General features: G+C 40.8%; 1 protein-coding gene across 1 annotated transcript in view; it reads left to right on the top strand.

The window, feature by feature from the left end:
- Positions 1–3105: 3105 nt before the first annotated feature.
- LOC121928962 (complement decay-accelerating factor-like) overlaps positions 3106–22135 on the top strand; it is a 48981-nt gene continuing 29951 nt past the window's right edge. Inside the window, exons 1-4 of the mRNA XM_042464290.1 lie at positions 3106–3115; positions 11940–12131; positions 14400–14499; positions 15185–15270. Of these exons, the coding sequence (XP_042320224.1) occupies positions 3106–3115; positions 11940–12131; positions 14400–14499; positions 15185–15270 (388 nt within the window). The remainder of the gene's footprint in view (positions 3116–11939; positions 12132–14399; positions 14500–15184; positions 15271–22135) is intronic.

Below are 22135 nucleotides of genomic sequence, written 5' to 3'. Positions count from 1 at the left end.
TTAAATCCATGTTAACATAAAAGACTGGAAGTGTCATATGGGCTTTCTCTGAAGAGCTTGTGTTCTAAATCTTGCTTACAGATATCAGTTTATGGTTGCACAGCAATGTCACAAACCATAATAAAAAGGACAAATGAACAACTTCTTTGTCGTCTCCCACTAGGCGTTTTCAACAGCCATTTTCTTAAGTAAACCCAGTCAGTTGGGTATAAACCTGTTCAAGTAACTGTTATTATATTTATTGTCTGTGGTGACGAACCATGCATATTTAATTGTGGGGTATTTTTGTGTGTGAAGATTGTTATTTGTGATTTCCAATTGAATGCTAACAAAGGGCATTTCAGGCTCCAAACGAGAGCTAGCTTTTGTTTATACAGTGGCCCTTACTATCCTGTGATGTTTGGTTCCAGGATCATAGTGGATATAAAATTGTGGATGCTTAAGCCCCATTAAATATAATGGTATAGTGAAATGGTGCCCCTATTAAATGGCCAAAATCAAGGTTTGTTTTATAAATTTATATTTTTTAGAAAATATTTTCAAGTTGTGGATGCTTGAATCTGTGGATAAGAACCCGTCATCCGTGGATATGGGGAGCCAACTGCAATTGTTAATTCTTTTATTGGGCTTCACAGTTGAAAAAAAAGCAACATGTTTTGCTAATATGCCACATATATTGAATGTAATAAATTTACCAAGTGATGCAGGACTCTTTCCCCTGTATTATTGAAATGTAGTGACTATCAGTAAAGTTTTTCTATGTGGAGTCTATGAGGAAAGCTATACGTTTCCTAGGCAAAAGAAGTAAGACCATCAATATGGGGAAAATGAGAGCTATGATGTTTTTGCACTCAAAGCAACAGTCTACATACACTGTATGCTTTAACTCTGGATCTTAGTTGTATTCATTCAGGTGAACAAGTGGGGAAAGGTGGCGTGGATACGCCAAGTTCTGACCCCAGGGCTCTTTGCTGCCAGCTCCATTCTCCCGTTGATACCTTTGCTGTGAAGGTTTGGGGAAAAAAACCCGAGGTGTATTTATTGAATGTGAGTTTAAAACTAAAGAGGATTAGGGTGAGTGATGTTCAATTACGTTAATAAATGATTGGAATAATTAAGAATCAAACGCAATACTACGTAGATAGGAAGGTGTGATAAAAATCTTTACCTGAATGAACCTCTCATGATGACTTTCTAATGAAATGCAGTAGTTCAGCAGTTTGCACTCTAAACCCCTTTGAATTCTTTGCTCTAAGAATGAAATGTCTCCCACTGGTTTTTTAATATCGCCAGTTCTCTTATCCGACTTGCAATCTTTGTAACACAGGCTGGCATTATTTTCCCTCTGTGTAAAAGACAAAGGGCTTTGCTGACAGAAGATAGATACATCTAGCAATAGTCTTGGATACAAGTATTTATAATATAATGCAACAATATAACAATTTCCTGCATTATTCTCTCGATTTACAGAAGTATTAACAGTCCTACTTCCAACCATGTATACAGCCATATAAACTGAATTCTGGTAACAATACTTCATGCTGTGGCCATCAACAGCTTCATCCAATATCAACCTGTTGTCTTTATGTTGTCATTGATATGGCTTCCCCTTGGGAAATTACGGGTTCTTATCAAGAGCCATCTATATAGTTAGGTCTGCTTGAAACTGTGAAAAATCCTTTATGAGTCATTCTGAGCAAAGAGCAACAGCAGCTTTGTTTGCATATGACTGAAATAGAGCAGATTATTAAGTCAAGGATAGTGGATTAGTTTAAAAAATTAATTTGCTAATGTTGATTATTGGAAAGTGGTTTTAAACAGAACAGTGTCCAAGTGATTAAGAGTTTCAACTGTTGTTGTTGTTGTTGTTGTTGTTGTCGTGTGATTCAAGCATTTCTGTTTCTCTAGAACCTAAGGCAACCTCATGGGGTTTCTTAGCAAGTTTCTTCAGAGAGGTTTTGCCATTGCCATCCTCTCAGCAGAGCGAGTGTGAATGCCCAAAGTCCCCCCATGGGTTTACTGGCTGAGCCAGATTCAAACTTGGGTCTCCAGAGTCTAGTCCCTGAGGTAAACTTTTATGGAGCATTCTTGGCATATTTTTCAGAGGGTTTGCCATTCTGCAACCACATCTCCTGTCTGAGATGATGTGCTCCCTAGTGAGTTTACATGGCTGAGCCAGGTTTCGAGCCCTGGTCCCCAAAGCATAGTCAAACACTCAAACGTAAGTCATGCTGGGCTGTCACGAATTCAGTAATGATGTATGTAACACAAAGAGTCTACGCATGGAAAGGAGATGTGTGCATATGGTTTGAACAGTCTTTGAAGACAGGGACAAGCAGGCAATCCTTTACCCCAAAACACTGATCATGCAACGCCTCTTGACTTTTCCTCTCAATATTGCCAACAAATAACAATGTAAAAGTATGCATTAGTGCAGAACTAGTTAAATTTTCATATTTTATTGTAGCAAAGAGGTCTATTTGTGATGAGCACAGCTGTCTGCTACTTTACCACTTTTGTGGTACAAGCCAGCACCTCATTTGCAAAAGGGAATAAATCAAATCCCACTATTAGCTACACAGTGCAAGACAGTAAATCCACAAGAGACATATGGCATATCACAAAAATGCTTCCTGCTAAGCCTGGAAACTAGGTGGAAGATCTCCACCCTGCCACCAAAGATGAACTAGAAGTACAATTTGAGGTTTATAAAGTAGGAGGCCAAGGAAAATATGGAAGAGGATTCCTCATCATTTGTAATTGTGTAGAAGAAATTTCAGCAGGTGCTCCTGTCACACAAGCAACACCTGCTGAATCCTTTTCTTCACATCCTGAAGATTTCATCTGATGACCCTATTTGTTGCCCTTCACAGTACAGCTTTAATTACTCACTATGTTTTTAATGTGTTAAATCTTACTGGCTTCTACAGTAATGAATTATACTGTTCAGGCCTCACTTTTTAATTTTTCCCCAGTAAATACAATGCATTATATCTACAGCCAATGACTACTCTTTCTTGGTCCAAAGGCAGTGGCAGCAGCTACCAATCCCTAATGTAATCCTACGACAGGCAAGAAAAAGGGAAGGCAGAACTGACCGCAGTGATGCATTCAGGTAATTAGTTTAGGATGCTGGATTTCAGAAATAAGACTTACAAGACTTAAGTTAATCTGGTTGATATACTGTGCTCTAGAACTGAAAGTAGCATGTAGACTTAATTGAAGCACCCTAACACTGAGGTGCTAGGAGTATTTTTATGTGCTTTCTCAATTAGTTCCCTTGGGGTTTTTCTTTCTGAAAGCCCCCCGTTTTAATTGCTGGTATTTTGTTTGCTTTCTTCCTCTTCTGTATTTTATATCTCTAATGAACTTCATTTGACTAATCTTGTACTCCTTTTGTTCTGAATGAGAAACTATGTTGCTGCCTATATACTCAGAATGTTGTGGGGCTCAGCACAGTCCTTGCTGTCACTTTGGAGGACCAGGTGAGAATTTTAAACTTAGAAGGTGATGTTTTTCTTAGTTCTTAGCTTCCATGCTTCTCCCCCCATGCTTTAATTGTTTTGGACCTTGTTTTGCTAAAGCACCAGTGCAATGTGAGAGCCAGCCTGGTGTAGTGGTTTGATTGTTGGACTATGACCCTAGAAAACCAGGGTTCGAATCCTGGCTAAGCCATATATCCATGGGTGACCTTGGCAAGTCACACTCTCTCAGCCTCAGAGGATGCCAATGCCAAACCCCTTCTCAGAAACTTGCCATGAAAACCCCATGATAGTGTGGCCATACATCAGAAGGCAACATTAGCAACAACCTTGTGAATTTATTCCACTTTCACTGTTCTGTTCAAGTGGCCTATGATATTCCCTTGTATCTTTCACTGGGGGAAATGTCCTTGGAGCGGTTGTAAGAAGAGTAGCACGCAAGGAAAGGGAGGAGAATTAATTTCTTTCCTTTGGCTCATGTGGCCAAGGAATGGCATATGTGCACTGGTCTGGTTAAAGTGTGCACTTCAGAGCAATGCATATCAATGTATATACTTTAGTTGTAAAATGTTGTTGCGTGCCATAGGACCACACTGTTGGAATCAGGATTGTATATTGCATAGTATATCTGAGCTTTCTCTCCTGAAGGACAAAACACGAAATGCACGTTGATGTGGGACAATGTAGACAGGCCATCCTAAATAGTGTCATTTAATTTGAAGTTATCTCATATTAACGAGACCCTAATCAGCTGCTTTGGCTCATTAAAGAGGGGAAACTTTTACATTTTATAAGGAAGTGAAGGAAATATTTGTTTAAATACATGTAGCAAAATATCAATCAAATTTTTATTGCTTTTGACCAAAGGTCATGGCACAGCACACAATACAACAATACAATAACAATATGACAATATAAAAGTTATAACAATACATGTAAATTATATCTATAATGTGGGTACCTCGTAGTAGCAAAAGAATAATAAAACTATTAGAGCCCTGTGATTTGATTTTTTTTTCAAAAAAAAGCAAGACAAAATGCTAGACTTTCAAGAAATTGTTTGTGTTAGTATGCAAAGGGATCTCACACCTTTGAGACTAAGATTTTAAAAGCTTTGTAGTACAAGCTTTCATAGGACTTATCACACTAGCTCGAAATGGGATTTAAAGGATTTAATTTTTAAAAACCCATTAATGCAGAGGTTTGTCCTTTCATGTTTCTTCAAACCTGAAAAACATGAAAATAAAGCGAACCTAAAGGGGAAAAAATGACGCTTTTTCTTTCAAGGAAGTTCCAAAAGTAAAGGGGCGAAAAACAAACCTTTTTACTCTCGGGAAGTCCTGAAAGTAAAAAGGTGTCATTTTCTCCCCTTTGCCTTCGCTTTATTTCACGTTTATTCAGGTTGCAGAAACCTTGTGTGATAAACCTACTGTGTTAGTGGGTTTTTTTCTAATTTAAATCTACTTTAACTCCCGTTTTCTTAGTGGGATCCTCTAGTGTGATAAGTTCTATAGACGTACGTCTACTGCCTTAGTTGCAGATGTGCGATGGTATGCCAAATGAGACGTTGGCGGGATACAGACCGGCCAACTAGGCAGCAGTCGCCCCACCCCGTTGCTGCATGAGGGAGCTGCAGCGGACCACTGCATGGCTCCCTCGCGCAGCAAAAGAACACAAAAAGCACCAATGGCACACTTGCGGTGTCATAAAGGCCCCCTGAGAAATGCGGACGCTAGGCGTCCGTCCGTCCAACATGCATGCCCATGTGTATAGGACGCCCCATTTTTACCCCTTGTCATGTGTGAGGGGCGTTGTTTGAAAGTGCCGTCCCTTGCATGTGATGGGGCGCCTCATAGCACCCATTTAAATCGGGCCTTTGTATATATGCCATGGTGAAGGCCTATTACACTATGGTCCAATACTGCATCCAGATTGGACTAGTTAAGGCTTAGTCAGAGGGAGATGGAACCGCGGTCTTGGAAAAAAATGAGTTTTCTAGGGAGGCTGCAGGAGCAACCCCACACCCATTCCCATACAGTTACATTTTTAAAAGAGTATATTCCTACCCTTCCTGTCTACTCTAACACGTTTAATGAGCTGGTGGTCAGTCCAGGCTATATATCCAAACTGAGGAGAGACTTGTATAAGGCAGAAACAGCTACAGCAATTTAGAAATCTGATGGTTCTTGCCTGATTAGATTGGCACAAGGGATGACTAGTGGAGGGAGGTCTGATGCTGAACATTAAAGAAAACTAAAATATGACCACAAAGAAATACATAAATTTGATTAAGACAACCAGGAAATTGAAATAGTTAAGAATTCCCATATCTAGGATCAACACAGCAGTCAAGAAATAGGAAGACTAGAATGGGAAGGGAAGGGCAGCTATAAAAGAACTGGACAAGATTTGAAGAGCAAAAACATCATTGACATAAAATACAAACTTTTATTCCACTTTCATGTACAGTATTGAGAGCTGAGAATCAGACAGAAGAAATATGCTCATCTTGAAATGTGCTGGAGACGAGTATTTAGGCTCCGGACAGCCAAGAACACAAATGCATTCTTGAACAACCAGACCCAGGCTTTCCTTGGAAGCAAGTGATCAAGTTGAGACAATCGTACTTTGGCCACATCCTGAGAAGCGTGCTCACTAGAAAACACATAATGCTAGGAAGATAGAAGGTGAAGAAAGAGAGGAAGACCACGATCAGTGGATAGACTCGATCAGGAGGGTTATGGGCAGGGCTTGCAGAATTGGGCAAGCACTGGAGGAGGATAGCGATTCTTGGAGATGTCTCATCCACAGTCTCACCATGAGACCTGAACTGACTGAAGGGCAGCTAACAACAACAACAAGTGGATTGATCCTCCAGCCTCCCTAGAATTAGTATTAGTCGTATTAACCTTCTCCTTCCACACAGTTGGTACTCTGGGTTATGGTTGCTCAATTTGATGGTCCTTTACCTACACAGTACTCTCTCATTAGCACTAAATACAGCATTAGGGGGATGGACAGAGGTTGTATTAGAGCAGGGGTAGGCAACCTGCGGGCCCGTGGGCTGGATGCGGCCCGGCGAGGCCTGGGACTGGCCCCAGCCTGGTCCTGCCACCAATTGCCGCTGGGGCTTTGGTGTCTTGCGCGAGGGCGAGGGGCATGGTGGGCCATTGTCTATAGAAGCCTCACGAACATGCATTTATCTTAACATTTTTTAAAAAATCAGCAATTTTTTCATGTGACCTCCATTTTTTATTTAAAAAGTGCCCTCCATTTGAAAATTTTGTCCTACTTTGGCCTGGCTTATTTATGTATTTAATTTTCATTAAAAAAAAATTTAATTATTTATTTTTTGGCTTCGGCCCCCAGTTGTCTAATGGACAGCAACCCGGCCCCGGCTCAAGGGTTGCCTACCTCTGTATTAGCGTCTAACAATTTGTGTTAAAATATATTTCTAAATTGTATGAAAATGTTCAGATGTGTCAATGGTTAACTAAGGTTTAAATGGTTCCTGTTGAAGGCCACGAAAGTCTAGGCCTGGAGAGCAAGTCTTCAGGACATGTGCTGAGACATTAATATCAACAATGTATATTGTTATGCTCCTGTGTAGCATGGTGACTTCATGGGAAGAGGTGTGTCCACTTGGTGGGAAAGTTGATCTTTTGGAGAGAACAAAGACTTGTCACATTCAAGCTTTTAGCTGGACTCTGAAGAGTATAGATGTTATAGTGCTTGCTGTAAAGTGTAAATAGCAACAAAGTTAAACCCTCATTTGAGGAAATCTGTGTAGAAGTTACTTTGATATTGAGTAGCTGAAAAGCTGCATCTGTTCCAGTTGGTACCAGTCCAGAACCCCGGTAACAAGAGACATACCCATCCCAAAGATCTTTTTCTCTAACAATTTGGTCATTGGATGCCTTCCTGCTTTCCCTTCACTGAAGCCTAAGGGTGACAATTCCAGCACTAGATATTGAGGCAAGGGGGCTTTGCACACATGGGCCCTTTTCTAATGGAAGAAGAATTTTGATCTCTCATAATAAATATAAGCCAAAGTAGGCTTTACTTTTATAAATGAGATTAGTAATGATACCTTTTTCTGCTTTATTCTAATAGTGCTCCATGTTAGAATTCCTTGCTTTGCCCTTGAAACCCACTGGGCAACCTGGGCAAATCAGGGAAGGCAATAGCAAACCTCCTCTGAACAAATCTTGCCAGAACCCCCACGATAGTGTTCTTGATAGGGTTTCTTAAGGTTGCCCTAGGTCAGAAAGCAAGGTACACAACAACAACAAATTTGACCCCAGAAGAAAACACCTACACCAGCAGCTCTTGGTTGTGCATTTGATCCGATATACTATTTCATCTCCACTCTGAATACAAAATGTTATCTCAGTGGGGCATGGAAGTATTTAAAATATTAATAACTATTTTTTTATTATTTTAATACATTTTATTGAATATAAAAACAAACATTATATTATATATTTAAACTTTATTATATAGCGCTGTAAATTTACACAGCACTGTACATAAAATCATTAATTAGACGGTTCCCTGCCTTCATGCTTACAATCTAAAAGACACGACACACAAGGGAGAAGGGAATGGTTGAGAGGAAGAGGATAAGGTCCAGCATTCTCACTCCCTCTGGGCCGGCCCAGGCAGATGGACAGATGGAGGGCTCTGTATTTAAGATAGGCTTATGCATTGGCCCACCCTCTCTCCCCCTCACAGGCCAAGATGGAGTCAGATGCCTTGTGGGGAGGGTTCAGTTCCTTTCTCTCCCTTCGAGGCAAGGATGGAGTCAGATGCCTTGTGGGGGATGGTTCAGTTCCTTTAGTGAGGGGGATGGGAAGCTCCTTTCTCTCTCTCAGAGGCAAGGATGGAGTCGATGCCTTGTGGGGAGGGTTAGTTTCCTTCTCCTCCCTTCAGAGGCAAGGATGGAGTCAGATGCCTTGTGGAGGGTTCAGTTCCTTTCTCTCCCTCTCAGAGGCAAGGTGGAGTCAGTGTCCTTGTGGGGGAGGGTTCAGTTCCTTTAGTGAGGCCGGATGGGAAGGCTACTTTCTCTCCCTCTCAGAGGCAAGGATGGGTCAGATGCCTTGTGGGGAGGGTTTCAGTTCCTTTCTCCCCTCTCAGGGCAAGGATGGAAGTTCCGATGCCATAAACAAACATACACCATAAAACACTTACAGTCTTACAGTCAGACTCTTCATTTGATCAAATGTGTGTTGATTGTCACCAAACTAATAAAGGGAGGTACTATTAACAGATTGTTTTACTTAACGTCCCACTTTCATCTGTCTTATGTACATCCTCTCTCACTATCTCACTTTCCCGACAGGTAAGTAATTGTCTGCTTCTTATAACTATTGATAACTCCAATTATTAATAAAAATCATGAAGTCAAGATCATGTAAATCTTCTTACTATCCTCTCCTTTTATTGGTTCTTTATTCCTTCTTCATATTTCCTTACCTAAATTCTCTCTGATCCCGTTGTTATACTCAACCTCTTTCATTTATCCTTCCCATCTCCCTCCTCTTCATATCCTTCTTTTCTCCTACCTTCTTTTTTCTGAACCTTTCTCCTCTCCCTCATTTTCTCAACTACGTATTTCATCTTTCTTTCATTCGCTGCTCTCTCCTAAAATTTCATGACTTCTGAAGAACAGACAGGGACTGGAATCCTGCATGGCCCAGCATAGATACAGCTCCCATGCAGAATTATGTTACAGATGGCCATTTCATCCCCACCCCCTGACCAACCTTTCTGCTGTTGTAGCCCACTCCCATGGTCATTTCAATTAGATCCAAAGGAGAAAGGGTTAGGTGAAAGGATAGATTTCTGCTTATAAAAGGAATCTTTAAAACTGTGCCACTTTTGCAATTTTTCAGTTGCTATACCTCAGCAATCCTATTTCCCCCGTGTAGCTTTTATGGTGTTAAAGTGGTTACAGAGAATAGTGGAACTTTCTCTAGGCATAAATTTCTCAGGTGTTTTGGATTCTCTATACTTATGATTTTATATGATTTATCTGGAGATATTGCAAAAGCAGGTTCTCATCTTGCTGAGAATGTGTAATCCCTGCTTATGATTTAAGAATATTATATATACCACTTTATATGGTTGTTAATATTGTGTTTCCTCCAAATTTTTAATATTTCAAGTTAAAGGAGGCTGAAATAGATATTCTGAGTTACAGTGATCTTTCTACAGCAAACTTACACGGTTTTATTGTTTGTCCTATATTGGTAGCACTTAAGCACTTAAGATCAACACTTAAGAAGGAAAGGAACTCTGAATTACTGCAATATACCTTCACTAAGCAGATTAGATTTGCAAGATCATACAACAACAGCAAGGGGAAGTTCCTGAAGGAAGTATGGCAATGCAATCAAATTCCCCAATGGATTGCAGTAAATCAGTCAAAAGATCCCCATTTCATTGCTTCCTGTACTCTAAAAACCAAAACAAAGAAGCAAACAAAAAGCACCAAACCTCTAATAAAAATAACAAGAAGTGTCCTTAATGTGTCTACAGGAACTTATGTAGAAAAGATAACTTCCTAATTCAACATGCAAGTGGGAAGCTTATTCAGGGGATACTCATTAACAAGCAGCATTGCTTTTAGTCAGACAAGGTGGAATGGATTATGGGGGCTGTATTTCAGGCACTAAAAGAAACTATTACTCTTTTAGGCTTCCTTTAATTTCCCTGAAATGAGGGAACCTTTGGATGGTGATAGTGTGTATAAAAAAGTCAAGATCAATACAAAACACTACATCATACACCTAGGGTGCATTCCCACTATGATTTAAAGCAAATTGCTGATCAGGTTATATGACCATCATTCCCATTTGAATCTGGTTCAGATCCTACTTTGATAGATTTCTATCGTGATAAAGCAAGGCAAATGCAAAAACGTTTTTTCCAGACACTAGTTTCCAAAGCGTGTTCAACAAGTGGGAACAACAGATCTGAATCGCATCATTGGAGGGGAGGGACTGATGGCAGAGCGGTGTTTACCATCCCTCCTCAGTTTTTGGTAGACCCACCATTCCCCTCTCCCCTTCTGTCTTTGTGCTTGTGGTGTGACCTATGGGCACATGGTCTTTTAAAAAAAAATGATAGAAGATTCGATTCATTGATTTTGCAACTACTTGCAACCAGTGAGGCAAGTAGCTGCAAAACCAAAGAATTGAATCTTCTATCAATTTTGGGTTTTTTTTAAACGATAGAATATTTGATTCATTGGTTTTGCAACTGCTTGCAATTATCTGAGCAATCTGATGGCAGCTCATAGTGAGGCAAGTAGTTGAAAACCAATTAATCAAATCTTCTATCAATTTATTTTAAATACATTCATCCCTCCATATTTGCGGCTTTGATATTTGCAGATTTGATTATTCATGGATTTTATTAGTATATTTTCTCTAGGAATATCTCCATCCTCCAGCGCAACTCTATGTTCATCTTTAACTAAAAGTTGCACTGAAGGACCTAGAGAGAACAGTCCACTAGGCATTTGTAGCTCTTCCAGCACAACTCTATGGTCAATGTCTGGCAGATATTGACCACAGAGTTGCACTGAAGGGCCTAGAGATTCCTAGAGAGGTGTCCTCTCAGGTAAAAACATGGTGTTTTTGTTATTTGCAGTTTTTCCATATTCACAGGGGTCTTGTGACCCTACCCCTAGTGAATATGGAGGGACACGTGTGAATATATATATATATATAGTTCCCAAGCTGGGATGCCCAGGCTGCCACTTACATCAGTGATGATGCACAGATGATTGACATGCATTTTGAAGCGGCGCAAACTAGTGGGGATGACAATCATGCCAAAATAAGTGATTACAAGGGGATAATGAAAAGATTTGATTTCATAGTGGGAACGATGGACCTTTCGTTATCAATTTACCAACATGGAATGAAGGTGAATTGCAAACTGGTTTAAATGTAAGTGGGAATGAGTCCATAGAGTGTAATGCTCGGTACCCACAGCTCTCTCAGGGTCATTTCTCTACCTCTTTCTCTCTCTCTCTGGAGAACTGCAATGAGGATAGGAGGGAGTCCCCACCATTCTGTTGCTTCTCTTCCTCCCTTTCCACAGCCATTTAATAGCTGTAACAGTACCTCACAAAATTTGGCAGCATCTGGAGGGAAACGGGATGTTTGGAACAGGAAGCAAGGAGCTACTGAATAGCCTGGATATACAACATATATGCAGGTGTAACCCTTATGTAAATATATGTCATTAACAGAATTTCAGCAGATAGTGTATTTTTACTGGGTAGTATTAAAGGTGGGATTGCTTTAAAGAAAATACTAATGAGACAAGGGAATATTAGGCAATATTTTCCTATCCCTGAACTAGAATTAACAGAATTAAACTTAATTCAAGTTTCACAGTAAGAGTTGGCATAAGTTTCTTTCTTATTCTCATTTTTGTTATCAGGAGGTGGTTGTCTTTCCCCACCCAGGTTACACTTTGCTGAACTTGCTGATGAGTATAAAGAGAAGAATTCCTTTCCTCTTGGTTCAACTGTGAAATACATCTGTCGTCCAGGCTACACCAGACAGCTACCAAAGATCTCTCAAACATGCCTTCAGAATCAGAAATGGACAGAAGTTGAGGAATTTTGCAAGAGTGAGTCTCTTAACAATCTTTTAAAAAAACAAAACCCAACAAAACCAATTGGGGTTTAGAGGGATAGAAGCAGAGAGGAGAAACCAATGCATTTATATTAAGACAAAGTGATGAAAATCAGTGATGTACAATTGATTTCACACTATCCATAAACTTCCTTATTGATATTCTGATGATTACAACATAGAGGTTTATCACACGGAGATTTTTAGAGCATTTGCAGGTCAGTTCCGACGTGACTGCACTTCCAACGATGCGCATTCACCTCATAACGTGAATGTGTTATCAGACGAGATTCCTTTCTATGGGAGCCCCTTCTGTGGCGCTTCTGCAGTGATTTCAAAGTGACTCCTCATTTTGATGAATTCAGAAAGAAAGTGAATTCACAGAATTCGCATTCAGGCTCACTTCAATTTCACTTGGAATTGGTCTGGTGTGGAAAACCACTTCGATACTGCCCCCCTTGGTCCCCTGCATCCTGCTCCATCATTCCTCCCTCCTCCTTCACCCCATCTTGCCCCTTCTGCTACCCATCCCATCATCCCTATAATCCCCATCATCCCCCATCTTCTCCTGCATCCTGATCCTGGCCCCAGTGACCCCCAGTGACCTATCCCATCATCCTCTGCCTTCTCCTGCTTCCCAATCCTGGCCCCAGAAACCTATCCCATCATCCCTTGCCTTCTTCTGCATCCCCATCTCATCCTCTCTGCCAACCTGTCACCTATCCCATCATCCCCTGACTGCTTCTTCACCCTGATTAAGGATAACAGCTAAGGAGGGGGCAGGGAAGGAGGACAGCATCCAGAGCCGCACTGAACATGCCCAGGGATGCCTATTCGAATCGTTGAACCCTCCAGTGTGGTAATACAATGTGCACTCACTCCCCTTTGCTTGAATCCGCATCACGTGACTTGCTTGGAATAGAACTGACTTCGCTTCCCCCTCAATTCGGAAGGGCAACAGAAAGGCAACCAGGTGTGGTAAAGCATCACGTTTTAACCTTAATTCGCATTGCTAGATAGGAGTGACTGGATCTGGTGTGAAAAAACATCACGCTTCGCATTGCTAGAATAGGAATGACTGCGGATCTGAGCTGCACACACACACACACCCTCCACGTGTAATAAGGTCCATAGTCTTCAAGACTGAATGGATTAGTTCTAGAGATCAATTTTTTATCATTTGAATGTTTCTAATAAGATGAAATCTTATTCATTAATAGTATGTATGTTGGTGCCTCCCCCCTCCACAGTATATTAGCTATTAATATACTAGATGCAATTAAAGTAGTCACATAATATTTTGATTATTAGGCTCTTGCTTCATTTAATCTGTCAAAAAACCAGAACCATCATATATAAATATGTCCAGATCTTTCAAAATAATCTGAATAACCTTCGAACAAAAGAAAAAGAAAAAAGAGTGCATCATTCACGCTTGTTGTGTAGGAAATTAATTATATTCGCAGAGAAAGCGAAACCAGCTTATAAATGTCTGTTGGAAAGTACTAACTTTGATGTGAATGAAATTTGAATAGAATGAAGTACAGCATTAAATTGTTCCACAAAAAAAATAAATCAATTGATAAAACGATTCTACTTTCAATTTTTTTTGGGGGGAGGTAGATTTAAATTTACATTTTGTAATTTTAAAATTAATGTTTGAGTATACTGACACCTTTACATCTGTTTTGAAAGACACTGTCTACTTCAACTAGTTGTTGGCCATTTAATACAGAGTATCCATCCCTGTGTCATATGATATGGCCACATTCAGTTCTTGCGCTTTCGATACTGGATAAGTTACAACATTTACATTTTATATTGGAAAAAGCTTTGATAACTTTAGGTGCATATGTTCTTTTAAATTCTATCCTCGCCATGTGAAATTTAACTAGTAGTCAGTCTGGATAGACCTTGAATGCTCTTACTGTTTCCAAAAGATTTGACTTTCTGAGATTGGAAATACAAACATTCACTATCCATTGTTCAGTGGTCAACTACTCATGGATATATATTATATGTGGCAGAGAAAGAGAAAGGGAAATAATGGAACTGTATCTCAACAGGGCACTGTTGAAAGTGCATAATGTATTGCTGTTTCTTATGTGGCAAATCAAGACTTACAGTTCCCCATGGTGAATAAATTCCCTTTACACAAAAGAAAGAAAGAAAGAAAGAAAGAAAGAACTTTGAATCAGTTTTAGACTCCACAATACCCTGATATTAAATGGTCAAAATAGTTATTTGTCTTGTTTTCTACTAGAAAAATCATGCGGACATCCTGGAGAACCAGACAATGGTCGACTGCATGTATCAGGAGATTTTCTCTTAGGTGCCACTGTAAATTTTACCTGTGATGAAGGGTAAGTATCAGGGAAGGCAATAAAGTTGCATTAAGAGATAAAGTAGGCATTACCTGGTAAAGCATTTCCTCAGTGCTGCACCAAGGAGTTGGTATTGATGGGTCCCAGCAGGAGGCCTGTGGCTTAGCAGGAGAAGCTCAGAATCACCTGGACTTGTGGCTGTTTGCCATTATAACACATTATTTTCCATTCTTTTACAACAGAAGAGCAGTATGTGAGCAAAAGGAATAGAAGCAGCCATTGCCAGCTGATATACTGCTCTTTCTATAGTCTGGAAACCCAGGCTCCCCCAGCCAGCATTGCTAGATCTTGCCAACAGGGTGATTCTGAGTTTTCTCCAATAAAGTAAAGTTTCCAAGCCTTGATGCTCCATTTGTGGGCTAATAATTTTACTTCAAGGCTTAGGGGAGGACTAAGTGGGTAACTGAAGGCATGTAGGGTGTTTACTGAAAGCATCATGCTCAATGGCTCCTGAAAAACTGGACTTTGAGATGTAGATTTTCATTTATTTTGTCAAGAGGATGAAACATTTCAACATGTTATAGGACCTATAGGACTGGTTTTCTTTTATTTTAATATTCCTTGTAGAAGTAGGAAGTGCATGATTCTAAATTCTCTACATATATGGAGAAAGAAATCTATATGTAGTGCATGATTGCGTTTGCTTTTTCCTTTTTCAATCTAGGCATAGGTTAATTGGACATTCTTCCAGAAGATGTGTAATATCTGGCAAAAAAGTAGAATGGAGTGGTGCTGTACCTTTTTGTGACCGTAAGTAGGAAATACCTTGTGTGTCTCAACACGATTCCTGTAGGGTTGAGTCACAGTCCAATTTCAGTTCTCCAAGAAAGCTCCAAAAACAAATCAGTAAAAATGAGGTATTGGCTTTTCATGTTTCTACATAGACACAGAGCAGGGCCAAAGAGTTCATGATCTAAAATATAGTACAATGTGTTACTACCATCTTGTCTACAGTCCCATTGAAGTTCATGAAGTTGTCAGAACAGTACAGTTTTGGGATACTGCATTGATTTTAGTGATGTATTGTTGAATCCACATTGCAAAAATAATCCAGTTTAGCACCTCTTTAACTGCCATGGCTCAGTGCTATAGAATTCTGGGATTTGTAGTTTACTGTGTCAACAGTGCTCTTCAACAGCGAAGGCTAAATGTCTCACAAAACTACAGTTCCTAGAATTCTATAGTAGTGAGCCATGGCAGGTAAAGTGGTACAAAACTGGATTGTTTCTGCAGACTTTGTACAAGAGTGGGAACTAGAAAATCATCCTAAAATAATCTAATGGTATGAATAAATTATGAATATGTAAAATATCTTTAGCAATGTGAAATTACAATAATTAGGCGAACGTTTAGAAAAGTTATAGGCTTTGGTGCTGAGAACCAATTGGAACCAGAGACTTAAGGAATCAGGCAGGTCACTTCTGCCAAACAGCAAGTGCAGGGCAATCTAGTGCCATCCTGCCCTCAGAATGGTCCACTCCACAAATAGGAAAGGAGTCCCAGTCAAAGAGAGAATGTCTAAACAGGCAGGAAAAAACAAACAAACAAAGAGGGAGCACTTCTTTCAGCCAGGGGTTTGTGCTTGTTCCAGAAGCCAGCTTAATATAGTGGTTTAAGTGTTGGAGTAGAACCCTGAGAGACCATAGTTTAAATTCCCACTGAACCATGAGAATCTAGCAGGTGATCTAGCAAGTCACATTCTAACCTTAGAGGTAAGCAATGAATAAATCTTGCCTTGAAAACCCTATGACAGAATCATCCTTAAGTTGCAGTTGACTTCAGGGCACCAACTACTTTAAAATTATGGCAATGTACTTTGTAGATTAACTATCAACCTTAACAGACCGGCGATAATGGCCAGCAACGGATGTGGCATCTGCACGACACACGCCCTGCCTCCACCCCCATATGGGCATGACATCACGTGCCCTATTGCATGGTGGACAGCATGACAGCACTCCTTTGCTGTACGTTCACGGGGCTCCTCTTTGCACTGTGGAAAGTCCACATCGGGGCTGTGGCATGTAGATGCCGTGGCCCCAATCTGGTGCTGAAAGGGCCAGCCTGTTCAGCCTCTAAGTGATCTGAAGAAGACCTTGGGGTCAAGCAGAAAGTGAGGTGCGCAGCCTTGCCAGTGCTGAATGTGCCAGGGCTGTGGCAACACGCACCCAGCTCTGATTTGGGCCACCACCTTAGTCCTGAACTGGGCTGCCAGAAAGGAGCAGCTTTCAGCCTCTCCTTTTTGGCCCAGTTCTTCCAGGTTGAAGTGACCGTAGTGCAGCTTCCAGCCATGTTCGGGGTGTGTGGCGCCTAAGGGCTATACTTCAATATTGTCTTACTGTGGTCCTTTTGGTCCATCTGTTTAAGACCCTTGTTTTGCTTATTAAAGTGTGCCTACCCTCAGGGTCAAATATATATATATATTCAGACTGCTAGCAAATACACTCTAGGTGTAGAGGCCATTTGTACCATGTTTAGAGCCTCCCTGAGACCTCTGGGTCAAAAACAGTTTGGGGGCTGCCCCTCCAAATAAAACGTTTCTGCTTTGAAATGCTGTAATACTACGTGGCATTAAGTATGCTTCTACCACATTCCTGGGTCAATTTGGGCTCAGAAAAGGTCTTTCCTGAAACTAAAACATGGCAAAATTCCCCCCATACCCATATGCGGAATTTGAATGAAAAACATTTTTAATTAGGTGATGGGTGTGAGCCTGCCCCACTTTAAACTTATAAGTCATTGATAAACTGTACTTGTGTCTGAGCATCCTAGCTTTAAAAATATTCTTCAGAACTGACTGTCTTAAGTGCGCATGTGTGTGTGTGTGTGATGATGATTCTACCCCAATTCTCCACTCTTCTACCATCTTCAAGAAGATCCTTTAAATTTTCTTTAAAACTGGTGCTGCTAAAACAAAATTACACTTATAAATGTGTTCATTAATGATTTTCCTGTTATGGTTGAAGACCAAAACATATGAAGCTTATATGATCTGTTGTGGTGCTTGTGTTTGGCTAGTAATTATTATGGCAGAGTTTAGAAATCCAAAGAACATGTGTAGGTTTTGTTTTTGTTTTAATGATTGGTTATACTTTGTGTTCGATGTTCCACTTGTACATTGACGAAAACAATATAGTCTGTGGGCATTAACTGGTGGATCCGGAGGATATTGCAATTTCACAAAGAACAGCTCGATTGAAAGCAGACAAAATCACTCCAGTATTTGCCTTTAATTGACACTTCTGCCTGCGTCTTTCTAGGTATTCCATGTTTCCCTCCACCAGAGATTCCTCATGGCAAGCACAGTGGCAGATACATGAATGATTTTTCCTACGGGACAGTTATAACATACATCTGTGACAAAGGCTACCCCCTTGTTGGAAATGCTTCTATCATTTGTACATCTGAGGATGGTTTAAACCAGTACTTCTCAAATAGTGGGGTGGGCCCCCCGGGGGGGCGCGAGGCTCCATAAAGGGGGGCGCGAGGCTTAGGATACAGTGTTATGCAGAGGTGTACTTATAACAATTTTATAGACAAATGATACTATTTACAGTTGCGCGGGGGGCGCGAAATGTTTTCTTCTTCCTAGGGGGGGCATGACAGAAAATAATTGAGAAGCACTGTTTTAAACGGAGTGTGGAGTGGCCGTGCCTATTGTGGAGGTGTGGTTTTCCTGTGTCTCTCTCAGTTCTTCTGTGGTTCATGTGTGAAAGACCAGCATGATAGTTGTGGCAGAGGGGTTCAGAAAACAAACTTAATAACGTATTCTTCTCTTTGTTGTTCAAAAACAAATCTTCTTTTCAGAGACTCATTGTCCACCTCCTCATGCAGAGAATGGAAGGATAGTCTTTGGTACATCTGACATCTATACATATAGCCAAAGAGTTACCATTGACTGCAGTGTTGGCTACAAAATATCTGGCTCAAGAGAGATTCAGTGCCAAGTGGATGGCACATGGGATCCACCTATACCTACCTGTGAATGGGGCAAGTATGAATATAAAATTATATATTTTGACCTTTCTATAATCTCACCTTTCTGTATATCGGTGTCCTTTGCTATCTGACAATAGCTGTATTGTATTGCTAGCCAAGCATTTGCTTCTGAAATATACACAGAAATGTCAGGCTATAGGCTCTGCCACAGTCAGTTTACAATAGCCTTTCCTACTAAGCCAGCAGCAGTTTACATTTTTAGGTAATCAGATTAATTTGGCTTTAGGAAAAGAGTGTCATTTGGGCCTTAATTCAGAATACTTCTGAAGCCTCTCTCTGCTGTATCTCTGGGTGGTTTGAAGAAGAAGGGTATCTCTGCTCTGGAGGAGACCTATGGAGACCAGGAGCCTCCACACCCAGGTTTTCCTCAGCTTTGTGGAGGCTTACTGGGAAGGAAATGCAATTCCCCAAATCCTTCTGAGGCAGGAATGCTGGACCTGAGGCTCTTGCTCACAAGGAGCCCCATTGGGTTGCAAGTGGGCGCCTCTTTCTGTCTTGGAAAACCCCGAGGCTCCCAACTGTAATAAAAGTGCCTTAGGCTGCCTAAGCACCCCTAAAAAAAATTAAAGGGAAGAACGCTAAGAAATACAACTCCCTCTCTCTTTACGTACTGATCCAACCCCTCAACTTTTTTTCTCTTCGCATTCCCCACAGAGCCATTTTTCTCTCCCTATCCTTGCAAATAATAATAATAATAATAATAATAATAATAATAATAATAATTGGTAATGGGGGTGTCCATCTACCTTGTAGAAAGACATACTTTAGATTAATGCTATGGAAAATCACCACCTTGAGTCCATACATTGGGAGAAAGGCGGGATATAAGAAAACAACAACAACAATAATATCTGGGTATTGTAGTTTTGTGAGACATTTAGCATTCTTTGTCAGAGAGCTCTGGTGCCACAACATACTACAAATCCCAGGATTTTCCATAGCATTAAAGTGGTGTAGAACTGGATTATTTCTGCAGTGTGCAGCCTTATTAGTCTACAGTTCCCAGCAGTCTGTGGTGCTGCTGGATGATGGGACCTGCAGTCTAGCATTGCCTGGAACAGGGCCATAGGACTCAACAGCCCTGATTCATTATCTGGCAGAATTTGGAGGAAAAGCTTTTAAAAAGACAAAAATAAAGAAAATAAAAACTCCTTGCAAAGTAAAACCCAGAGGTCTCCCAATGGACTTTGCTTACAAGGCAGGAGGGCAGAGAGGCCCAGACCTTTGCAGCCGGCCTTTCATTGGCTACCCACTTAGACTGATTCCTTATGTTAATTAATTAATCATAGAATCCTAGAGTTGAAGAGACCCCAAGAATGGCCATCCAGTCCAACCCCATTCTGCCATGCAAAAACTCTCTGTCAAAGCATCCCCATTGAAATGCTGAAAAGGGGCTAGCTAACTGTATTTTGTTTTCTTTTTCTTTAAAAAAATAGAAAAAACTAAGCTGGAAGGAAGCGTCTTGCTTTTTTGAATCACAGACCTTCCTCTTTTTTGTTGTTGCGAAAATCCAGAAATGACTGTTTTTGAAAACCTGAGTTTGTTATCAGAAGAAATGTACATAGTAGAGTCCAAGTCTCCTTTATCTGGACTTCTGAAATCTGAATTATTCCAAAATCCAAAACTGACCATGAGAGCATCTGGTCTGACCCCAACTCAAGGTAAACTTGGGAATCCTGAAGGTTTAGAGAAATTACTGAATTATTGGTGTGGTCTCAGGATTTTGCTGGCAGCCTATGTCTATGAGATGCATATGAAACAAAAATGGATTTAATGATTGGACTTGGGTCCCATCGCCAAAATACCCCATTAGACATACATAAATATACCAAACTCTGAAAAAGTCCAAAATATATCTAGTCCTCGGCATTTTGGATAAAGGAGAATTGCGCTTTAGCTGATAAGAGATTATTATTATTATTAATATTCCTTCCTTCCTTCCTTTCTTTAGTTCTCCCCCCCCCCTTCCTATCACTCTTCCTTCCTTTTTCCTTCCTTCCTGTCTTCCTTCCCTTCTTCTTCCTCCTCCCTCTCCTCCTCTCCTCTCCCAGGAAGGGAGACTTCTGGCAAAAGCGTGGGGGAGGACGAAGAGGAGGAGGAGAACTCGGATGCAGAGGAAACGAAAGAGAAAGAAATCACAGGGAGGGACCCCCTCCCCCCCCCCCCCCCTCTCGAAGCCCCCCTGCCCCCCCCGCCCCCCCCCCCCTTTTCCCTCTTCATCCAAGTCCTCTGCGCTTTTGATGGAGGGGAGGAAGGAGCTTGAACGTCCCCACACCTGAAGGGGGGTCCAAACCCCTCGGACCCCACCCTTGGCTAAGTCCCTGAACTGAGACAGCATTCTGTTAGATACAAATGTTTGCCACTACAAGTAGGCATAGCTATGGCCTCTTATGCATCTGGACAGCTGACAACACAACGTTTGTGATGAGCACCATGGTTCTTGGGTTCATTTAGTGATACAATCAATTATTGTATCCATTGGTGTAATGCCACTCACTTAGCTGCCTAAGACAAGGGACAAGATTGGGGGCCCCTCTCATTTAATTTTTTAAAAGTGGGATGAACTGGTAGGTAGATTGTACTTACACTACATCCTCTATCAGGTAGTACTTTGGATTTAACGTGTCCCAAACTCCAAAGGTGCACAGTACTTAACATTTGTATCAAAAGAACTGTAGGCATGGCTTAGCAACATGCATAGCCCTGAACATGGGAAAGAGTTTGTGAGAAAATTTCAGTCAAATGTCCAGATGTAAAAAGAAGGGGTTTTTTTTAGTAGAGAGGAGACAACAATCACACAGACCCTGAATTTCAAATCAGACTAACTCTTAAAGGATCTTGCAACACATTTGAGACTAACTGCATGGAAGAAGTTGTAGCATAGCTTTCATAAACAGACTTGCTCTAATGTGAATTCAAAGGCTTTCATGGCCAGCATCCGTAGTTTTTTTGTGGGTTTTTCAGGCTATGTGGCCAAGTTCTAGAAGAGTTTTTTTGTGACCTTTCGCCAGCATCTGTGGCTGGCATCTTCTGAAGATGCCAGCCACAGATGCTGGCGCAATGTCAGGAAGAAATTCTACTAGAACATGGCCACATAGCCTGAAAAACCCACAAAAACTATAGACTTGCTCTATTTCCTCAGTTGCATGGAATGAACTGAAGCCCAGGAAGGACCTTTATAGGGCACAAGCGTCGGACTGCCTCACCCTGCCAAATGGTAAGGTCAGCAGTGAGAAGCTGATTCCCTGTGCCCCTTGTAAATGTCAATGACTGATACGGACAGAATAATAGTCTGATAGTCTTGGACAACAGACTCTCTGAGTCTTACTCAGAGTAGACCTGTTGAATCCATTAGATTTACCTATGCATTGACTCGCCAATTGAATGCATCTACTGTATTTGGGACTAATCAACAGGATTCCACCCTCTATTTCAGCTCATTTTTCCTTTATTATAAAGGACTCCAGAAGAGTATCACAGGAACTGTCTGAAAGTTGTCAGCTTGGATGAGATACTGATTATTAAGAGGTTTGTTCACTTGAAATGTTTTATAAATAATGACCAATGCTTGTAATATCCAACTAACATGTATATGGAATTGTGCATGAATTCTATA

Source organism: Sceloporus undulatus, chromosome 4 (assembly GCF_019175285.1).
Source record: "Sceloporus undulatus isolate JIND9_A2432 ecotype Alabama chromosome 4, SceUnd_v1.1, whole genome shotgun sequence".
In the NCBI taxonomy this organism is placed as follows: domain Eukaryota; kingdom Metazoa; phylum Chordata; class Lepidosauria; order Squamata; family Phrynosomatidae; genus Sceloporus; species Sceloporus undulatus.
This window is presented reverse-complemented; position numbering and strand designations above follow the sequence as displayed.